We start from the raw sequence: 22,781 nt of genomic DNA, 5'->3' as shown, positions 1-22,781 counted from the left end.
GTTTCTCAAATGATTGCATTCTCAAAAGGCAGATTAAGTCCCACTGGGATTCCACATGCATGTGCCACATGTATGGTGTTTGTTTTGATGAGTGAAAAAAAATTATCTTGTGTTGAAGCTGCAAGTTCCTCGGTCATGCTGACGTATCTTTTTTTTTTAAATATATTTTTGCCCTCTCTAAAGAAATGTGTTAATTAAATCAGTCAGAACTAAATAAATTGATAGTGACTACAATTTAAAATCACTTTGCATTTTCTAATCTCTACAAAGATATAAACTAAAATCTTTTTTTTTTTTTTTTTTTTTTATGTGGAATTACTCGTGAGGGAGGTTTGAACCTCTGACATTACTTCATTTTTGGGTAGAGTTTTACCCGTTTGTAAATGTAAGCTTTGTTCTTTGGTTGCTTGTCTTGACAATCAATTTTGGACTGCTCAGATTGTAGAATTGTACCCCAGACGAAGGGCGTGAGTCGCTGGGGAAAAGGGATGCTATGGCAGAGCTTTAACCTCATGCACACACTTGTATTGATCCATACAAGCCTCAATGGCTGTTGCTACAGAGCAGGCTGTACTCATCGCACCGTGCTCCCCCTGTCACCAGTCAGTGGCAGCTATAAGGAGGAACACAGCACAACACACACCACACACCCATCAGCCTGTGGGCTAACACATTGCCACCAACCCTGCCCTCTGCTCCTGCCTCACCCAAACACCCTCACTCCCCATCCTCACCCCCCCCCCCCCCCTTTGTGCTCTGCCTCTTTCTCTACCTCACTTTTCCTCTAATGAGTTGCAACACTGATAACGAGCCTGATGATCTTCCATTGATTTGGCTATCACTTGCTTGTCTGGTAATTGATCCGTAGCTGAGCCTCTAGTTAATTATATGGGCTTCGACATGGACCCCTGCCCCGGGGGGAATTCTCAAGTCCTGCACAATAATAGTTTTAATAAAGGAGCCCGAGGATCTCCACTATGCCTTTTCTACCCTATCCTGCTTCTACAGATTTTTCATCTTTCTATTTCCTCATCCTTCCCTGTCTCCCTTCCAAATTTCTTCATCTCTGTATTTGTACTTCTATGTCTTTTTTTTCTTTTTTTTTTTTTAAATGTCCGCTGTCATCCTGGCCATTACTATCAGCAGAGGCAAGAGGGAAGGAAAAGGAAAAAAGGGAGAAAACTGTGAAGGAAGAGTGAGCAATATTGGCAGAGTCCACTCCTCCCTCCCACAAATAACAGCCATTAACCAGCCAGGTCAGAAGCTGAGCCACCAGCTTGACTTGAAACACTGAGTGCCACTCGAAAAACCCACAGACTAGCACATTTACAGACGAGAGGGAGGGAGAGAGCGGCGGAGAGGAAGAGGAAAAAAAAATCTGGAAAGCAAAAAGGAACCTTGGCGGCTAAATTGTCACTTAATATAATTAGCCTAAGCCTCATGCATTACCTTTTCAATAAGTTGTTAAGAGCAGAGCTGGTAGTACATGGGCAAGAGGTGACACATTATGCCTTTTACGACAATGCTGCTTGTGGCTTCTGACAAGGCACAGGCCACTATGCAAAAGATGAATGAAGAAAAGAAAAGGGAAGGAAAGGGAAGGGGGTGCAATAAAGAAAGGCTGAGCAAGGTAAAGAGATGTAGAAGTGGAGGAAGAATCACAAGAGACAAAAGCACAGGATAAAGATGTTGGCAGGGAGGGAGGTAGGAGTGAAGATGTAAATTGAGCTTGAGACAAAAGACACAATTGCACATTTTCAAAGTGGGAAGACACACACTGTACACTCCTCTTTCTGCCAGCATATATCCCTTGTACAGAGCAGTAACGACCAGTGTGATAATCTCAGCAAAGGTTAACAGGGTATTGCCATTAGTACATGGTACAAAAGGCTTTTAACAGACAACCAAGCAGCTGTCTGCAGCAATTTACCACCGAATTTGAAGTGACTTTATATATCAGAGGCCATTTAATGTAGCCGAGGAGAGAAGTTCTCTCTCTGCCTCTTTCTCTTTTGTTCCTCGGCGGTGGGAAGATCACTGTGACATCTCCCTCTCGCTGTGGACGGAGGCACCTGGTCTGTCATTTTTCTAATGATAGTGGGGTGAAAAGACGGGGTGGAGAAGACAAGATGGGAGATTTAAAGTAAAAAGGAAAGGAGGAGAAGGAACAAGAAGTGTGGGGGGTGGCTTCATTGTTTGAGATGTGTCCTATGCTGTGTCAAAGGAAGCATAGATCTCCATCCTCTCTCTCTCCCTTTTTTTTTTTTTGTTTTATCCTCCTGTGTGTCTTTTTCTCCGTGTCTGCCTCCCTTTACTCCTCCATCCCTCATTTTATTCCCTTACCTTTGCTGCTGTGGGGACCAATTTGGCTAAAATGGAACCTCTTCCTCATTTTTTTCTTAATTAAAATCTGAGAGCCTCAGCGGAGGAGGAGAGGGGAGAGGAGGTGCCTGTGAATGTGTGTGTGTGTGTGTGTGTGTGTGTGTGTGTGTGTGTGTGTGTGTGTGCTCATGTGCGTGCTGGTGGCAGATTGCTTTGCGTTCCATTAGTCTTTCATTAGAGTGGGTGAGAATCAAACAAAGGCACCAGAGTTTTTAGAGACATAACAAGTCTATTGATATTTTGTTTTTGTGACTTTCTTTTTTATTAATTGTCCAAACAAATCACAACGATATTGATCAGCTGTGATTAAAGAACCTTTTTGTGGAATAAAAACCTGCATTTTTATTTTTTAAACAAAGAAACATGTGCAAAAACGATGTTGTTTTTTAAAAATTTTTTTTATTGAAGGTTAGTAACTGAGCTCCTTTGCTAAGCAGCGTGCTTATGTTTGCATGTGAGAGTGTGTGTGTGTGGCAGGACAGTCCCACAAGAGAACTAAGTTGCTCTGAGACGTGCCGGGCCGCTTACAGCGGCAAATGGTAATAAGGCAGGGGGACAAATACTCCCCCCCTCTTTCTCCTGCTCCGCGATGGCGCTTGCCCCCACCTTCCTGCCCCTAGCAGAGGAGGTGTGTGTGTGTGTGTGTGTGTGTGTGTGTGTGTGTGTGTGTGTGTGTGTGTGTTTGTGGAGAAGTGTGCAGCGCGATGTCATTGAGCATCTCAGAGTGGAGCGGCACAGTTGACTCAGTTGAGCCTGCATTGGCTCCCTCTCTCTCTCGCACACACACACACACACACACACACACACACACACACACACACACACACACACACACACACACACACTCAGTGAGCCACCGTCTCTCTCACTCACTCGCTCGCTCTCGCATGCTCTCGCTCACACACGCTCGGGGTTCAGTTCCTTCGTGGCTGCGGCGGAGTACAGAGGAGTCAGAGAGAGAGAGAGAGAGAGAGAGAGAGAAAGAAGCAAGGGGAGAGGCAAAGAGAGAGGACAGGCGGCGGCACGGACGTCGAGAGAGGGACACAATCACAGAGAGAGGAAGAGAGAGAGAGAGAGAAAAGGAGAGAGAGAGTGGAGCGGGAGGCAAGGAGAGCTGGATAGCTGGTGGCTCACTCCCACACCTCATCTTCACTTTGCTGGGACAGGCACAGAATTGATGGTAAGAGACATTCGTGCGTTGTAGTGGCTCAACTGTTTACTTTTTTTTTTGTAGGTTTTTATGGGACTTTTCTAAATTGGACTTTAAAATTTTTTTGGGGGGTTGTTTGATAATTTTTTTTTTTTTTTTTTTTTTTTTTTTTGGTGTGAAACTATTCTTACGTTTCACATTTACTTTTACATCTGCTGTACAATCTAGTATGATTTTGACTTTTTAAATTTGATGTTTACAGGAAACAATATTAATTTTAAAAAAAAAAGTATCGCCCTGTGTTGAGTGGGCAGATGGCACTTGCCAGGTTGTTTAACTTTTTCTTTCCTACTTTTTTAAATAGGTCATGTGTGTGAATGTGCATGCATGCAGGTAAACGTAAATATGTTCCACTGTGTGTGTGTTTGCATGTAAGTGTGTTTGTGTTGAGTCCACGTCCAAGTACAAAAATGACTGACAGATGGATTACAGCAAAAACTGAGGCCACGGACAACAACATGCACCCCTCCTCACTAATTCCCATGACCCCCCTCTTTTTTGTTTTACTCCATTCTTGCTCACCTTCTCATCAGCCCCCCTTTTTCACCTCCATCCTTCTCCCCATCCCTCCTCACTTCAAGTGCTCCGCTCATCTTCCCCCTGTCCAAGACGAGGCCCCCGAGGAAATTCACCACAAGCCCTCTTTTCTCTCTCTTCACGAGAATTAACTCCACGCTCACACTGCTCTGCCACCAGAGCTGCCAAGAAACCTCTCTCACACACACACACACACACACACACACACACACACACACACACACACACACACACACACACACACACACACACACACACACACTCCCTCATCTCCCCTCTCCCTGTGATCCTCCTCGAAAAGCAGGACCCACGCAAGACGAAAAAAAAAAGGCAACACGACCCCAAAAGAACCCACCTTCACTGACTTCTTTTTCTTCTCTCCTCCTTCACACTCCCACATCCCTCCTACCCTCCCTCTCTGTCTCTCCCTCTCTCTGTCTAAGTCCAAGGAGGCAGAGTTGGATGTGAGAGGCAGTGAGTGTGACACAGTCCCACCAGAGCCCAGCAGAGACCCAGAGCCGCCCAGGCCACCTCCAGCTAAGGCTAACGGACCCACCGGCACAGCTGGCGTTTGCACGAGCATCACCTCCAGTAGTCACAGTAGCAGCAGCAGCAGCAGCAGCAGAAGAAGAAGAAGAAGAAGTGGTCTGGGTGGCATTAGCATCGTTAGCAGCAGCGCTGAGGGAGCAGGCGAAAGCTCCATGCAGTTCAGCACCAGACCGCCTAGTGCTGAGCAGCCGGGCTTCATGGGGACATGGCAGCAGCAGAGCACTGACAGCAACCTCCTCTACAGAATGTCCCAGCAGGTACGTCAGCTCAGCCTCACCCGCTCATGTATTGCCCTCCATCTCTGCCTGCACTGTCTCCTTCTCTGTCCACATTTCCATTTGTAATGGACAAACTTTTATTTTTCTTCTCTTCGTGTGTGTTGACATGTTTTCTACCATAATGTTTACCACCTCTTGCTCTAGGAGAGTGTTCTTGTGTTTGTATGTGTGTCAGTGGGTGTGTGTCACTTGGGGACAATAGGGTTGGTTGTTGGCGGTGTTTTGTTTGTGATATTTCAAATTGAGGATCATCATTTGCAATATCATTTTTGTAACTTCTCCCTCCTTTTAGAATATATCAGATTTAATGTCTTTATGATGTTCTTTTACACACCATGCTTGAAAGTATTCCCATTCATGTCTCTGTGTATGTTCCTTTTATTTTACTATGTCCATGCATGAGTCATTTTCTTTTGTATGAAAAATCCCAAATCCGCGTATTTTTTTTTTTTTTTTTTTTTTTGTAAAACATATTTTTACAAAAAAAAAATGGACAATATCACGTAATTCATTTGATGGCTTACCCCTTGTCCGGATTCGTTAGATACATGCTCAAGTCTCCGTAATTGGTCTAGCAGCGGTGTGGAGTTTAAAAGCAAGCAATAGCCGTGTTTTGGTAACCTCAGTGCCGATAAAGACTCGGGTAGGGGCACCCCTCTGGGACCGGCTAATTGACTTCATGTGGCCGAGGCAGGAAGCCCCTTCCACGGCTACAGAACAGCAGAGGTGCCGCGAGTGAACACAGGCTCGGCTGGGAAAGTAATGATGATAACGGGTTGCCTGCACCGGCTGAGGAAAGTCCACATTTCCTCCCGACATTTCTCTCCTGTTATCGCAGGTGTTCGCCCTTAATCTGTAGCTGTTGTTTAGTTTTTTTTTTTTTTTTTCAGGTAGCCTCCATGAGTTAGAAGAAGATAGTTATTTTACAGGGATTAAGTTGTTCGTTGGATAAATATCAGGTACGGAGAGGGAAGAGGAATGAGAGTCCAGTTAAGTATGCGCATGTGTTTGTGTGTGTGTGTGTGTGTGAGAGAGAGAGAGAGAGAGAGAGAGAGAGAGAGAGAGAGTGTGTGTGTGTGTGTGTGTGTGTCCGTTAGCGCGCACGTGTGTGAGGGGGAGACGGTAAAGATAGAGGATGGTTGTTATGTTGCAGTTAATCATAGCGGGACCTGCAGCTTCTCCGTACCATGCACATGCTGTTACGCACTCGGACCACAGCGGCTCTTGCGCAATAGCCTCGCCGCGGCTCTGTGTTGTAAATGATGAGAAACTTATTCTGTCACCTTGACGGTACTTACAGCCCGTTCTGTTTTTTGTTTTTTTCAACCTCAGAGGTCTAATTGTGAAGGTGAAACTGATGTGTTGAGACCAAATCACATCCCGGATTAACTTTGGGGAGTAGCAGCGTTACCGAAACTGTTTTAGGTTTCTTGTAATAAAAAAACAAAACGTTTTTTAATTTTCACTCGGCCTGATTTTACAATTTTTTTTTTATTTGAGACCGAAATCAATCACCACTTTGTATCCTCACACTTTTCATATACATCATGCTGCGCTATTTTTGAATTTTTCTTTCCTGAATTTTTCGTAAAGAAACCAGCCTACGAACTATTGATACATACATTATAATCGATGGGTGGGTTGCAGAGGCCAGCGAGGGTCTTCTCTCCTCCTCTCCCGGTATGAGCAGGTGGATGGGCCCCTGCGCTCAGCATCTGCTGGGACCCCACGTTTGCATCCCCAATCCTTTTTACAAATGCGCACCGTTGTTTCAATATAATCAGCTGTGGGACTCGCTGTTATTTATCCTTCCTCGCACCACTTAGAAGACATCTTCCCATGTTTAGTAGGCATGACATAAATTCTCCGAAGGAAGCCTGTTCCTTGACAGACTCGCCTTATTGGAATCTAACCGATAATGACTTTGTGTTTGCCGAGGCTGGCGCACCCTGGGGTGTTGCAGAGAAATGCGTTATGGGCTTGTGTTTCAAAATCTTCCCTCTCTCCCGTAAAGACAAACCAGGTGACACGAGAGATGCAGTGTTTTATCGTGGTTAGGCCAAATTATATCTCCATCTGATCAATAGATGGAGACGCAAAAGAGCTGTGCGCAGTGCGTTCAGGACAGATGCGGCTGTGGTGAGGTGCAGAGCATCACCAAGCCCCAAACATTTAGGCAACACTTTTTACATTTACATTCTGAATCCCTCATACGAGGAAGACTTAAGAAATGAGAGAATATTACTTTAACACGAAGGCACCTGCCTTTTCTGACTTTAAATTCACACATTAAATTAAGAAGCTATGGTTTACAGCAGGTGTCTGATCATCACGGTGCAGGAACATCAGTGGTCGACGGAAGCATAGCCAGTAAAGCAACGATTTTGATGATCTAATTATGAATCAGTAGGTCTGATATTAAATCTTTTTTTTTTTTTTTTTTTTTTTGCCATCACGTGTTTTTACAGCGCAATCAAACCATTAAAAGCAGCACGTGCCTCCTACAGCGTAAAAAAAATTACTTGAACAAAATAGGGGTCAATTTTAACACGATTGTTACCATTAAATGTATTCATGTCTATCTAATTGGCTGTTGTATTTTTAAAAAAAAATTATATTTCGGCTGTAATTAATAAATTAATTTCTTTTCATATTTACTTAGATATTTTGGCCATTTTCTTTTAAAATATTTGGCTAGAGGTGATGCTGCTGAAAATTTAAGAAATAGATGAAAAATGAAAAATAATCATATCATTTTTCTCATGTTTTATTAAGTTTGGAGCGTTGGGAATGCATATATTGATAACTCATCTACATGCACTAGTTTTTTTTTTTTTTTATTGTTGCGTATTTCTCTAAACTAACGAAACGAACAACACTTGAGATTGAGGCATTCCTGTGGGCGAATAATTTACACCTTTCATAAAAGGCCTTAGTGGGATTTTAAGAAACTTTTTTTTTCCAGGCCACATAGCAGGAGATTCACAACCTCCATAATCCACGCAAGAGTCAACAGGAAAGGGCGTAAACAGCATGCAATTTAAATGAAATCAATGAAATGGATTCGATAAATACCACCTATTTTCTGGGCTTCCTAATGTTCAGAAATCGGTGCACATTTTACAAAACACTGCAAGAGGGAACTTTTATAATTGCTTTTATGGAGGGAAAATACAAACATTAGTTGGGAGTGTAATTATTTCCCAGGCATTACGGAGTGATAATATTTGGAGCCTTAATTGACCCGCTGCTCTACATGCGTGGCTATGAATATCGACCCTTCCCAAGTTAAAAACTCCGGAGTTAAGTGATACTACGAGCCTAATTGGCTCATCAGGGATATTTCCTCCACAATACAGCAGCCGGAGGCCGCGTCTTTTTTTTATTTTCTCCTCCGCTTCAACTCGGAGGAACGTGGGAACAACTCGAGGATTAGAACAGCTCGTAAAAATGGGCCAATTCACCTCCACCTGAGGATCTGACGCTGCCACCCATGCAGGCTCAGTGCAGAGCTCCGAGGGAAAACAACAAAAAAAAGAAATCAGTGAATATTTTCAATCTAGGACTTTCTCTAAAATAGCCTCTTCCTTTTGTTTTTGCAAGGGTGCTGTAACGCGGCTTCCTTTGAACTGCGACAGGTCGACTATGGGCCGAGACCTGGAAGAGGTACAGTGGCATTACAGCTTGCCTCACTTCTGTCTGCTCTCAGTAGCCTACTGCCTGCTTCATCTCACACGGAGACTGCTATCGACATATGAATACAGCAGGGCTTTACAATGTAGAAATATTAATTACAAATGTAGGAAGCTGCAAAAACAACGGCAATAATAGTTGAATCAATATTATTAATAGTAACAAGCATAATTTACATTCTTTACATTTTAAATAATTTTTGCCACTGTGAATTTTCTTTGCAATCAAATATTCACTCTCATGCCTGCAGCAATTTCCTTTAAATTGCTCATGTTATATATTTGCAATTTTAAGAAAAAAATATTTAATTAAAAGGCAGTAATAGATCAAATTAATAAATTTAGATTTGTTAATAAGTAATGGTATTTTTCCTTTCTAAAAACAACAACAAAAAAAGTAAGTAAGCATGCCATGGTTGGTTTTTAATGCCTGTTTTTAATATAATATCAAATTGTTAAAACCTAACTGGCATTTTGCCAACGATCACATATTGTCTCTATCATATCATTTCTTCATTTTAAATAGGAATGACTAATTTGAGTCTCTATTTCATCAGTTTAAATCTCCCTTTCTTTTTATCCTGTTTTAATTTCTGGTGTCGTATTTAAACTTTTTTTGTTTGCGATCAATCTGACAATCAGACGCTTCTCTTGTTCCATATATTTCGTTAATGCACTGAGCAGTCTGTTCAGCCTTGTCTGTATATATTAAAGCGTTGAAAGTGAGCGCTGTTCTAGCTCTTAGGGCATGATGACAGACATATTTGTGGAATAACATGCTCTGCTTTGTTTTGTCTGAGTGAAGAAATGGGGCAGATATTATCCTCTTCCATGTAGATCACAGCACACGCTAATCTGCCTATTAACACACTGATAGACTTATAGCGGTGTGTGTGTGTGTGTGTGTGTGTGTGTGTGTGTGTGTGTGTGTGTGTGTGTGTGTGTTTTGTTTTACACAATGGGGTACAGGCGTGTTGCATATGTGGTGCATATGCATTGCTTCTTACCATTGTGGGTCTGGGAAGCAGTGATTTGATGCATATGTGTAGAATTATCTACAGTCGGTGAATGTGTGTGCATGTGTGTGGTTGCACTCAACTGTTATTATTTCCATGTCTGTCTTTGATGGGTCGTTGCACACAGAGCATATGGATGTCTATACGTACATGTATCTGGTGTCAACTGTGTGTTCACCTGTGTTCTGACACTGAAGTTTATGTGTGTGAAAACGTTTGTGTCTGTGCTTTTGACATTTTTTTTTTTCTGAGTGGGTGGCTAAACACTCATATGCCAGTTGTGTGTGTGTGTGTGTGTGTGTGTGAGAGAGAGACTGCGAGTGTGTGTCCTCTCTCTCTCTCTCTCTCTCTCTTTCGAGTTTTGCGTGTGTGTTTCTGTGTGCTGGCTCTGGCTCCATGTGTGTGCGGGTGCGAGGTGAAGTGTCTCTTGGCTGGCCCTGGCTGGAGAGCTGGAGGAGAGCAGAGGTGAAAGAGGAGATTTGCAGAAAAGACACGCACCACTTCCCCCATTACTATTTTTTCTTTTTCTCCTTCTACTTCTACGGCTCTGTCTTTCACTGCTTCCTCTTCTTCTCTGGCGTTACATTTTGGTCCTGTTCCTCTTCCTATCCCCCCCTCGCCCTTTATGTTCTGTCTCCTCTTCTCAACTGTCTTTCTTACTCTGTCTTCCCCACCAATCCTCAAATACTAAATCAGATCGTTTTATGTAGCTACTGTCTTCATAGAAAAGGCTCTGGAGATTGAATCTGTGTAACGGGAAAACTTTGGGGCGTTGCACGTGTTCAGTGCGTTCAGAGGATTAATACTTATAATAAGACACGAGGACAAGTGTCAGAAGGAGCACAATGTTTCCTCAATCAGGGGAAGTGACTAGGCGTGCCTCCCTATCAGTGTTTGGTCTGGGACCTGATTGGAAAAGGTTTTAAGTTTCACAAGAACAGATCCCACTGATAGTGCCTTTCCCTAACTGTAAAGTTGTGGTCAGCTCTTATACTGTCTAATGCAATTATTCCAATGCTACAGGCCCATTAAAAAGGTCCAGATAACATGAGCAGCACCGAGAAAGGCCACTGTGGCACTCAGACAGCAGCCATCTCTCAGGATGATGTGAGTGTTTTCCTGAAGGCAGCATTATTTCTGCAGGAGAGAAATGTGAGAGTAAGACTGAGTGGGAAGGTGGCTACAGCTTGTATATTTACTGTATGTGTGCTCTATTAAGAGCACATCTAGTTTGACGAAGTGGGAGGATGTACAAGGTCCCATTCATGCTGTGGTCCCCACTATATTTACCCAAGCACCAACCAGGGAGATATGACGTCCGCAACATTTTTACTTTAAACTTGTTTCAACTGGCTTTTTAAAATAGTTTTTTTCAATAATTGCATCACCGAACATGCCCTGTCATCTTTTAGAAATTTAAAGTTACATTAATACAATTTGTTGCCCTGTTATGATAGTTAATAAATATTTTTTCTGTTTTACGTTCTGTGGATGTTTACGAGGACAAAATCAATAGCTATGTATTTAATTCCATCATTTTCCTCTGCTTTTGTCAGGCTGTTGAGGAAATCTGTCAATACGACTCCTCATGCAGACATATTTCCTCTCCTTTCTTTGACTCACCATCTAATAGGCTTTCAAGAAATTACAATTTTGTAATTCATCTTTGTAGTGTATGCGTTAGTTCTCCCCCCCAAAAAAGAATTATGTATGTGAATATATATTTATATTTATATTTATATTTATATTTATATTTATATTTATATTTATATTTATATTTATATGTATTGCCCTGATCTGTGTCTCGGGTCATGCAGCAACCTCTTGTAGCCGTGCAATAATACCCTGCAGGACCAGCGTTATGGGTAAGCACTGACCTCGGCTCCGTGTGCTAGACCCGGGGCAAACAGCGATCAATAAGCATCATGTGAGCATCACTCACGAGCTCCATGTCAGCTGTTTCCTGTTTGTCCTGAGGAGACGGCCGCTTCGCCGCCATGGTGAATACCCGAATAATGTGGAGGATACAGATCAGTGTAGAGATGCTATCACGAAAGTCAAAAAGCATCTGTTTATCATATGGCAGGGAACTGTGCATTTCATATGTACGTATGTGTGTGTGTGTGTGTGTGTGTGTGTGTGTGTGTGTGTGTGTGTGTGTGTGTGTGTGTGTGTCTGTGTGTGTGCGCGCGCGTGCGCGCGTGTGTGTGATTTGAGGAACGATAGAAATGCAGAGCCATCTGCTCTCCCGTTATCAGAGGCCTGAGTGATGAAATGTACTGGAGCTGAGTCTTTCCCAAGGACCTCTTTTACTTCTGTGTGGGCATGTGAAATACAGTTTTTATTTCCTTTTGTTGTTCTTTATTTATTGCAAGTTGCTTCTGACAAAACAATCAATAAAATACCGGTAATGTGAATAGAAAATGTCGACACGTAACACTGAGGAGATTCATGTGATATTTCAGGCCGTTTTGTTGGGTGACCAAAAGATTTATGTGGGTTTGATTTGTTTTAAATAAATCAGTATGGCAATTGAAAATGTGAACTAAACTCAGTCATCTGTGTGGCATGTGATCCTCACTGCACTGGGAAAACAAGAATATAAACATTATAAAATACTATTAGTTTTTATTGCAAATTTAATTGATATAGTTCTGTTTCATCATAAACATCTATAATTTTACTTTTAAGTGTTTTACTTTCGCTTTTTCTCCTTCTCTTCTCGTGCTGATGTCAGTTTAAGTGCCACTCTTCTCGCTCTGTTTTTCCTTCTTTCATTTTCTACACTTCTTTCAAAACGTGGCTGTTAGCTGTTTGTCTTTGGCCAGTTTTCCTGCAGTGGGGAGAAGTCGCCGGTGTGAAGAGGAAGTGTGTGTTTGAAGGGCCAGTCGCTCAGGATGTCACCACCCCGCCACGGGCTAATGAGGGGGACATAAGCACAGGGCCAAGGGCAGCAACACGCACACGCACACACACACACACACACACACATACACGCACACGCACACACACACACACACACGCACACACACACGCGCACGCGCACACACACACCACACACGCGCGTACACACGCACACACACACACACACACACACACACGCACACGCGCACGCGCACACACACACCACACACGCGCGTACACACGCACACACACACACACACACACACACACACACACACACACACACACACACACACACACACACACACGGCAGGAATGCAGCAGCTGTCACCAAGGTCCAGTCAGTTATGAAAGAGCTGAAGTGTAGTTGTGTCTCGCGTATATATATATATATATATATAAATAAAAATAAATATATAAAAATATATATGTGTGTGTGTGTTTGTGTGTGTGTTTGTGTGACTGTGACGGTGAAGTGGCAGTATCAGGGGTCATGGGGTTGTTGAGAGCTGGGAGGGGCCAGTGTTGGCTTCGGTGACCCAGGCCACCAGCTGAGTGGATGATCACACATAATTGACTTAACTGAGACAAAAAAGAGAGGAGGAAACATATATACTTTCCAGTGGCTCGAGGTATTTTAAGACGGGAGCATATGGCAGAGACATTGTTGTGAGAAGCTGTTCTTTCCCGTTCTGTATTCAGAGGAAGGTGACATTAGGTATGACCTGTGCTAAGTGACAGGAACTTGGGCATACTTTCACTGTGGCTTCTCCCTTTTCCTGTTATTCCTCAACTCCTGTTATTTTGTTTTCCTTGGAGCCACGCCAGCACAGCGGGCAAATCGACAGCCTACTATTTTTACATCCGTCTTTAAGGACCCCTGTCTGCTTGCTCTGCCTGCCAATTTGCCCCATCAGCAGTGGCAACGAAGAAGAGCTCTCAAGGCACAGAGCCTTTCATTTTTATGTTGGCGATGAGGCTAATGCTGTCACTGTTATTTGAAAAAGCACTCAGAGTGAATTGCTATTATTATTGTTAAAACCATCATCATCATCATCAGGCTTATTTATGGTTATGGATAATGATGGTAATTTTGTTCGGGGCTTGCAGTTGACTTTGTCTCTTTCTCCTGCTAATACGACATGTACTGCTGTGAGTGTTTGTTTGTACTGTATATTTCAGATGTGCTGGCAAATTACCAAAGTTGTTGTTCAAAGAAAATGGTTTTCCAGCAGGTAACACAGTCTTCGTCTCCACAGTTCACATATGAGGTGAGGAGAATTCAGGTGCACTCGGGCAAGAATGAATATGTTTCATCTCTTAATGCATACATTGAACTCTGTGTCTGTGTAAAGGGAGGGCGAGGGAGGCTTTTTCCCACTATTTTCAGTTCCGTTTCTTTCTCGCTCCCATGTTTTATTCTCCGTCTATCTCTCCGCTCTGTTCTGTTCTGTCTCCAGTTTACCATGGAGATTTGATTGCAAGAGGCCCAGGGAGGATTATTAGGGAGGTTCTGGAGAAGGGAGGCTAGTGGTACAGGCTGTGGTAGGCTTGTAGCCAATATACACACACTTACACACATACTCAGTCCTACAAGCATAGATACTTTTTGGACACACTTTTGTCTTTTCCTTATGCAGATTATGTAAATTGCTTCTTAACAATGCTGCCATTTTAACCCTCTCAACTCAAGTCTAAACCCATTAGCTACTTTTTGTTGCGAGCAAAGTGTTAAAGCAACATGTGTAAGCGTTTGTTTGTGCTCTCTGCTGACTTTGTAAAGATGTTTGCGCTGTTGGATTAATAACATTTAATGGCCACTGTTAAAATGCAGCTGCCTTGGCATCCCACAGCTCATGTTTTTCTGGCAAGCTGAGACTCTGGGTGGCTTTTGTTTTTGTGAGGATGTGTTGTATGTGTGTAAGTGTGTGTATGCAGTGCAATGAAATACCCCTGTGTGTGTGTGTGTGTGTGTGTGTGTGTGTGTGGTGGTGGGGGAGGGGGGACTAAATGGGAGGGGCATTGTGCATTGTCACTGAGCATACCTGTTCATTTAGATGTGACACACGCACACACACGCACACGCACACACACACACACACACACACACACACACACACACACACACTGCTGAATTTAACCCCTTTGCACGTGAGCCGACCACATATTGACCAGCTTTGTGCTTCACTTTCTAACAATCTATAATGTCAATTAAGTCACATATGATAGAATTAGCCAACTGTGATAGACATCAATTGGTCTGATCCTGCATCCGCGGCAACCAGCCAGGGGAAAGAGGGCCACCATGCGTGACCTCCGGCACCACACACTGTTGACCTGTTGTGACATTTGCTGTGCATTTGAAGTGACTTCGTCGGTCTTAAACAACAGAACAAAGTGAAAATTCTTGTCCGGAAAAAGCCGCTTTTGTGCATGTTAAAAGCAGAACATGTATTTGTGTTGTTGACTCGCATGCGCGCAGGCACCGATGTGACCACACATACACACACTTGCTTTGTGTGTGTTGATGTTTTCTCTGTAAATGGCCTGAGCTGCCTCTTCCTTTGTCGGGAAACACACTCAGCGATAAGTGCTTTGTTGGAGCTTCGTCTGCTGCATGACGTGTGTGACTCTGACTGGCATTTAATATTTCACAGCATTTAATCCATTTGATATGTTTTCTCCAAATACAAAAAAAAAAAATCTACACATTTTTTTTTTTTTTTATCCAGGCCATTACTTCACAGCTTGTTGATCAGTTTAGATTTGTAAAGGGTGGCAACAAAGAATTTATCACCTAGATTTACGGCTATTTTCTGCACAAGCTTCAAAGTCATAAATTCAGCATCTTTTTTGTTGATAAAACGAGGCGTCATGAAGGGAAAGTTGATATTTTATCTCAAAAACATAAATAATATAAATATCAAATAATATCAAATATCATCACGACGGTGATATTTGTAGAGAAAAAGTGAAATGAGAGCAGTTAAAGAGCAGTCAAGTTTACAGGATGCAGCAGCGAAAAAAGAAAGCGCATTATGACAAAGAAGAGGAAAAGGAGCCGACAGCTTGTGCATCAGTCAGAAGGTGAGGAGGAGGCTCTCTTTGAGATCAATTGGTAATAGGCTGAAGTCACAGAGGCGATTAGAGGCGTCGACTTGCCGGTGTTGTAAATGCTGTCAGATCTGTTAAAGGAAGCCTAATACCTCTCAGGTTGAAAGCTGTAATAACATCAACTGTAACTGAATCCGCGGGGAAGTGCAAGTGAGTCTGCGTGTGCGTGAGTGAGTGGAAAAGGACCGGGAGGAAGGCGAAGGGGAGTTTCATTTTGTGTAGATTACATAGGTGTGTGTGTTTGTGTGTGCGTGTGTGGTGTAAAAACAGCAGCAGCATGCATAAAGGCGAGAGCCGCGGGGTTGCTCCTGGCATTTTTTCGGCCACCAGATGCCTGTCACTGCTTTAAGGAAAAGAAAAAAAGAAAAAAAGAATAATACAAGAGCAGGGGATGAGGAGGGGAGAAGGACAAAGACGAGGGAGGGTGTGGAGTGGAGCGGAGAGGTGGGGGGGCCACCGCTGTTCAAATCATGTCACGTAGCGCTAATTCATCCAGCCTCATTAGAGAAAGGGAAGGGACCAGAGGGCCTCTCTCAGGACAGGGCCCGCGCTCAAACACACAACCACACACAGATATATGCATACACTTTAGTTTTTCTCCGGCACATACTGACACACAGATACAATTTCTCTCTGCCTCACACACACACACACACACACACACACACACACACACACACACACACACACACACACACACACACACACACACACACACACACACACACACACACAGAAGCGCAGACATGCATACACAGATGACACTGGCACATGGCACAGTGTGGGGGCAGTTTGGGGAATAGAAAATTGCCTTCTCAGGAAGGCCCTGGCCAATTAAGGACCTGACCATATTGAATGTCAAGTGTTAATTTAGGCTACCTCCCCCACCCCCAACCTCACCCCTCAATTTCCCAGCAGTGGTGGGGGGGTAGTAAGTGTGTGTGTGTGTGTGTGTGTGTGTGTGTGTGTGTGTGTATGTGTGTGTGTGTGTGTGTGTGTGTTCCAGGGATGAGCAAATACATGTCAAGCCAAAGTTGATTGCCTGCTCCGTATTATGTGTCGCAGGCAAGTGGCAAATGTGCTCCCTCCTTTTAGCCTTTCACGTACCCCCGGAGGGACTTCGCAGTGGAAGGAGGAGGAGAGAGGGAGGATTAACTGTACTGCAGTGATAAGAATGGGGGGTTTTACACAAGGGAAGAAGAGGAAAGAGAGGGAGGGATGGAGGGGGGGAGTGAAGGGGACAGAGCGAGAAGTAGAAAGAGGGCAGAGGGTTGGTTTGATCTCATAGGACTGGGTGGTGACTTTGATAGTCTTTTAATTGCCTTCATTTCAGAGGTGACGTCGCTGGCAGACATCCTCGGAATAAATAGTTGTAAAGAGCGACTGGGTACTTTTTAAAAAGTTTAGCGCACCATTTATTTAAAAACAAAAAGGTATTTTAACTTTATCAGAAACTTTAAATGATCTCAACATGATGGGCTGTGGGCTCTGCTCATGCATGGTCCAGGGGCAGACAAGGTTGTTTCTGAGTTGCACTGATGGTAAATGCCCACCTCCTTACCTCCATGATCTAATAGACATCCACTTAGTCTTAATGGGCAGATTCCCTTTCTCCTCTCGTGATGACTGTTGCACTCTTTAAAGGTGGAACTGCCAGCTTGTCTTTCCTATCACACACCCCACCCCACCCCACCACCCCCACCCCCACCCCACCCCCCCTGCCTCCGTTCGCCTCTGTATCTCATGTTCACTACCCGTCTCCCAGGATAGAGGGGAGTATTTCCAAGAAAATAAATATTAATGCTTGGCTCGGACTCACAACAAAAGCCAATTCTCCAGTTTTAGCCAGCCCTCTGGCTACATCTGTTCGTGGAAGGCTTTTTTGTTTTACATTCATGTTGGTGCATTTACATGAACATGTGCGGCGGAGTTTGTGTGCGTGCGTGTGTGTGTGTCTGTGTGTCTTCTGATAGCAGTAATGCTGTGAAATTGAATAGAGAGGTTGAGTATTGATCATTTACCCCTGTGTGTTATTACTGCCTGCTGCTCCTGACAAAGAGAGTGTGAGCCACCTGCACAAAAACAAACTGACAAATACTTACATGCACAAACATGCACACACTTATATACACACTTCCATGTTTACTCAAGAAATACATTATGTTGTTTGCATGTTTTGACAACCGGAATACATTGTGTCAACAGGCAAAAAAGTGTACTTTCCTGCTACATAATATTTAATGGAAATATCAACATTATTGCCCAGAACCGGTGGTGGAAACCTGTAAAATTACAGCTCCAGTAGTATTATGACGGACTGGGTTATGTGTCAATGACTTATATGCGTCAAGGGTCTTTTCAAATAGAGCCAATTTTTTTGCGCTCTCAGCTCTCACACGGCCACGCACACATTTATTATTACAATCTGTTTAGTCAATCTCCTGTAAGTGATAACGCGCTTTGAGTTCACGAGGGTTACGTTGAAGTGTAATTCAGTCTCTGATCACGGATATCCAAACAGCCACCGCGCAAGCCTCCAGGGCCGGGGGGAAGATGGAGGGTGTTAAAGCCAAGTGTAAGTGCTCTGTCTTTGGGTAGACATTGATGTCAGTGGGGCCTCTGGAGCTCCAGTGGTCAGACAGGACTGAGAAGTCTGTCAAGCCCTAATTGATCACCCTGACCTGGGGAGCCGCAGACCAAAAGAGAGGGGTATAGAAGGATGCAATGGAAAAGGCTAAAGGGAAAAGAAAGAAGGAAAGAAAGGAGAAATTGTGCGACCGGTGGCTTAATCTCTCTGGACTGGCCATTTTTCCCCCCTGGATGATAGATATAGTAGGCCTAGCGTGTGACACAGATGGATAATACAGGCGTCTTGGGTGATAGAGTTATAAATTAACACATTACTGGACCTTAATGTGGACTACTGTGGACGACCCCACACCAACATCATCAACCCTCCAGGCGCACACAGACACACACACACGCACACACACACACACACACACACACACACACACACACACACACACACACACACACACAAACACACAAACACGCCTACAGTCTCACTGATGCATCTAGCTGAGCTCAGGGTGCGGATTGTACTCCTCAAGTGGCATTGATTTGTTAAAGTGCTGAATTAGCAGGAGCAGTCCAGCTGCTGGCCCTTCTCTACTTTCTTTCCTTTTTTCTGTATTTTACAATTTGTTCTCTTAACTTCTCTCCCTCCCTCTCTTTTACACTTTTGTTGTTTCAAACGTGGAGTTTTCTTCTCTTTCTGCTTTGTTTTTCCTTTGCGAGCTAACAAGCACCCTCTTTCTCCTCTTTCTGTGCAAAGGAGCACAAAAAAAACATCACAAATCCCCTTCACAACACATTTTGCTCAGTCACAAGTGCTCCAACTTTGCTCTCCTTCGCCGTCCTGGCAAATGCCTGTTCCTACTTTCCCCCCTTTTCTGTCTCCAGCTGGAAGGTTTCACCTAAAAGAACAGTTGTTTTTTCTCTCCTACTTCAAGTGGCCCACACAATTTTCGCCAGCCAAAGCTGTTATGTCCCTGACTTTGAGACTAAAAGGGAAGAGGTGTGTGCGTGCTTATGTGTGTGCGTCTGTGTGTGTGTGTGTGTGTGTGTGTGTGTGTGTGTGTGTGTGTGTGCGTGTGTGCGGCTTGGGATTGGTATTTAATAGCTGGACATACAGAAGAGCTAATATCCAGAGCAGCAGTAGCCTGCACATTGTAAGGCCACACACAGTGACAAGGCTCTGAACAGCTCGCTGTATTTAAAACTTGCCCAACTCCTGTGGAGCGAGGCAATGGCTTATACATCTACAAGCTAACCGCAGTGAATTCCACCGGTGTAAATGTCATTTAACAACAAATGAGTGCCTCTGGAAAGTGAGCGGTGTGCAGTCAGGGTCACTGGTCCCTCTGTCTGCTGACTGTGTAGCGGTGTGTTATACTTGGGCTTACGAGTCGGACAGACTGTCTGCTTTCTGAGTCCGAGTCAAGGCCCCTGGCCAAGAGGTGCAGATTTGTTAGTGTCTGCTCCATTATCACCATCACTTTAATGCTGTATGAGGGGGAGAGGGAGAGAGAAAGAGGGGGGAGTAAAGACACTGTCCCCCACTTTCTTTCTTTCTGTGGTTCAGCCCAAACAGTTAACATCTGGTGACCAGCGACTGACCTTCTCCTGGTCTCATGCACTCACATAGACACATACACACACACACTGTGATCCGGACTGCATCCAAGTGATGAGTGAGTGACCACCCGCCTCACCCTCCTCCCCTGCCAAGTGTCCGTCTCTGCCAGACCTCCCAGGTCCCTCCCCTCACTGCACATGATTGGTCGATGAAAGGTTGATGGGCGACTGATCCGTCCACAGTGCCAATAAAATGCTCAATAACGCGCCAATCCCGACCTGACAGGGCTAATAGAAAAACACCAAAAAGGAAGCAGCACCCACACACATACAATGTACATGGGTGCACACACACACACACACACACACACACACACACACGGATCATTGTGGCCCAAAATAAGCACATACCTCCTTGCTAGTTTAAACCACAATGTCGTTTTTCAGCTATTTGCTTTTCTTGTGTCTGCTTGATTTACATTGCTCCCCTTGCCCTCCAATCAGTGTGACATTTTTATGTCATAGTAAATTTAATCTGGTATTTTTTTGGTCCTTTTTTTAATCTGTTTAGAGTCAGTTGTGTTCATATTAGAGCTAAATTATTAGATTAGATTAAATTAGTTTGTTGGCAGAGAATGAATCTGCAACTTCTATGGTAATTTATTATTTGTTGAATTGATTTTTTGGAAACTAACCTGACAATTTATATGGTTGCAGCTTTTAAAATGTAAATATTTTCTGTTGTTGGTAGACCTATATATAAGTTAACTCAATGTATTTGGGTTTTGGACTTTCGGTTGAGCAAAAAGAGACTTTTTAAGACGCTATTTAGGCTTTTGAGAAACTGCAGTGAACATTTTTCACTGTTTTCTGGCATACGATAGATCAAAAAGTTAAATTAATTGAGACATTAGACACCTGATTAATCAAATAACATACAATAATCAACCCTTGTTTAAATATCTAACACAGTGGACTTCAATAAACTAAAAGTATATCTGGTTGATGGGAAGGACCGGTCACTGTTTATGTGTGTAGTGTGGCGCAACAAGAGGAAAAGGGTGTTTGTGTGTGTGTGTGTGTGTGTGTGTGTGTGTGTGTGTGTGTGTGTGTGTGTGTGTGTGTGTGTGTGTGTGTGTGTGTGTGTGTGTGTGTGTGGGAAGGGGGGGGGTGTTTCTGGTCTGCTGGGTGACAGAGGCATGAGCAACAAGGTCAGAGGCAGAGAAGAAGTGACACATGCATCACAGGGCTGTGACATGCCAGGGTCACGACCTTTGTCACCCTCAGCTCCTCTCCGCATCGAGTGTCTTTTGTGTGTGAAAGTGTGTCAAGGAGTGACCGTCGCTTCAAAGGAAATGGGAAGCAGGAGCAAACTCAACCTCTGCTCATGTAGTCTTGGGGAACAGGGATTGTGCGGAGAGCAGGTCACGGGCAGGGCCTAATGGCAGCGTGATGTTTTGATTCAGCTCTCCCTCTTCAGGTTAAATGCAGGGTGGGGACGGAGAAAAAAAAGAGAGAGGGAAAGAAGGGAGGAGTGTACTGGAAGGATGGCTGCGTTAAAAAAAAAAAAAAATGGAGACAGAGTGACGGCGAGCGACGACGTGAAAGCACAAGTGGAGCATCTCAGCAAGAAAAACACTTAAAGTGAGGGATGGAGGGAGGCAGCCAGGGGACTGAGGGGGGTGGGGGGGTGGGGGGTGGGGGGGGTGGGGAGGAGCGAGCCGGCGTGCGTCCCTCGCCTGAGGCTGATGCACTGTGACAGTCACTTAGAAGGATTTCACTTCCCCTAAACTGTGGCTTGCAGGAAGAAACACCATAAGTTGGGACAATTATGGGCTGAAGGAGATATGACAGGACACATGCAGAACCACGCAGGGAGGAAGGAAGTGAAGCAAGGAGCGTGTGTGTGTGTGTGCGTGTGCGCGCGTGTGTGTGTGTGTGTGTGTGGGCGCGCGCGTGTGTGTGTGTGTGTGTGTGTGTGTGTGTGTGTGTGTGTGTGTGTGTGTGTGTGTGTGTACAGTATCTACCCTCACACAATCCTATCATCTGCTTGCATTTGGCAGATTGGTCTGTATATGTACATTACGCATACTGTCCAAATACCATGTGTGTGTTTGTGTGCGCTTGCCTGTGGGGGCCAGAGAAGGGTTCTTGCTCGGTACACGCCATGTCAGGGAGGGCCGGCGTCTCGCTCCTCATGGTACAGTATGTTACCGCGCAGCCTCCCTCATTCCTTCACCTCATGTCTGTAACTTAACCTGGTGACGAAGGGCAGGAGGGGGAGAGAGAGAGAGAGAGAGAGAGAGAGAAAAAACCACATGAAGTTGCTGCCAAGAATATTTTTTTTCTTTTCTTTGGTTGACTTGATTTATTCCAGCCTTTTCTTTTTGCATGTTAATAGTTTGTTCTTTTGTGTCGTAGCCCCAATAAGTGTCCCAAATGTTCTTATTTTTGCTACAGTACATTGTGTTACCCCCGTGCTGCAAGCTCTGCCAAGAATGTCACTGTAATTTGAGTGTAAGTGGATTCCAAGAAATACACTTTTCCTGTTTCATTGAGTCGTTTTGGTTTCAGCGCTATTATGTCTTTCGTGCGAGTGAGGTGCCGGCGAAATTGTCTGTCGTTTTTTTTTCGCTGGCTTGTGTCTTTCTGCATGGCACCTACAGCTACAGTTCACCGGCAGTTCTGTTAATTCTCTTTCCATTTGTGGGACTGTAAGTGTGTGCACAGTGGGACAAATAATGATCATAATAAAAAGAGTTTTCTTTAAATAAAAAGAAACGGCATACCACACTCGACAATGTTTTCCTCATTTTGTTGCCTTGTGGGTTTAACAGACAAATGTCCTATACACTGAACCCATTTTTTTTTTTTTTTTTAATTTTAAATATCTATCATATTCAGGCTAGGAGGTAATTATATCTTTGGCATGTAAAATTTGTTAGCAGGTACAAGCCCT

The 22,781-nt window shown here is 44.0% G+C and overlaps 1 protein-coding gene across 2 annotated transcripts in view; it reads left to right on the top strand.

Moving 5' to 3' along the window:
- The first annotated feature begins 3,324 nt into the window (after positions 1 to 3,324).
- Positions 3,325 to 22,781, top strand: part of bnc2 (basonuclin zinc finger protein 2) — a 95,995-nt gene continuing 76,538 nt past the window's right edge. Inside the window, exons 1-3 of one of the 2 annotated variants that reach the window (XM_069167428.1) lie at positions 3,325 to 3,562; positions 4,573 to 4,935; positions 8,560 to 8,622. In XM_069167428.1, coding sequence (XP_069023529.1) covers positions 3,560 to 3,562; positions 4,573 to 4,935; positions 8,560 to 8,622 — 429 coding nt within the window. In that variant the 5' untranslated portion in view covers positions 3,325 to 3,559. The remainder of the gene's footprint in view (positions 3,563 to 4,572; positions 4,936 to 8,559; positions 8,623 to 22,781) is intronic. The other variant, XM_069167429.1, reaches the window with a different exon arrangement.

Source organism: Embiotoca jacksoni, unplaced genomic scaffold (assembly GCF_022577435.1).
Source record: "Embiotoca jacksoni isolate LCO1_2020_lvr unplaced genomic scaffold, fEmbJac1.0.p SCAF_4, whole genome shotgun sequence".
Lineage (NCBI taxonomy): Eukaryota > Metazoa > Chordata > Actinopteri > Embiotocidae > Embiotoca > Embiotoca jacksoni.
The sequence above is the reverse complement of the archived record's forward strand: the minus strand, read 5'-3'. Positions and strand labels throughout refer to the sequence as shown.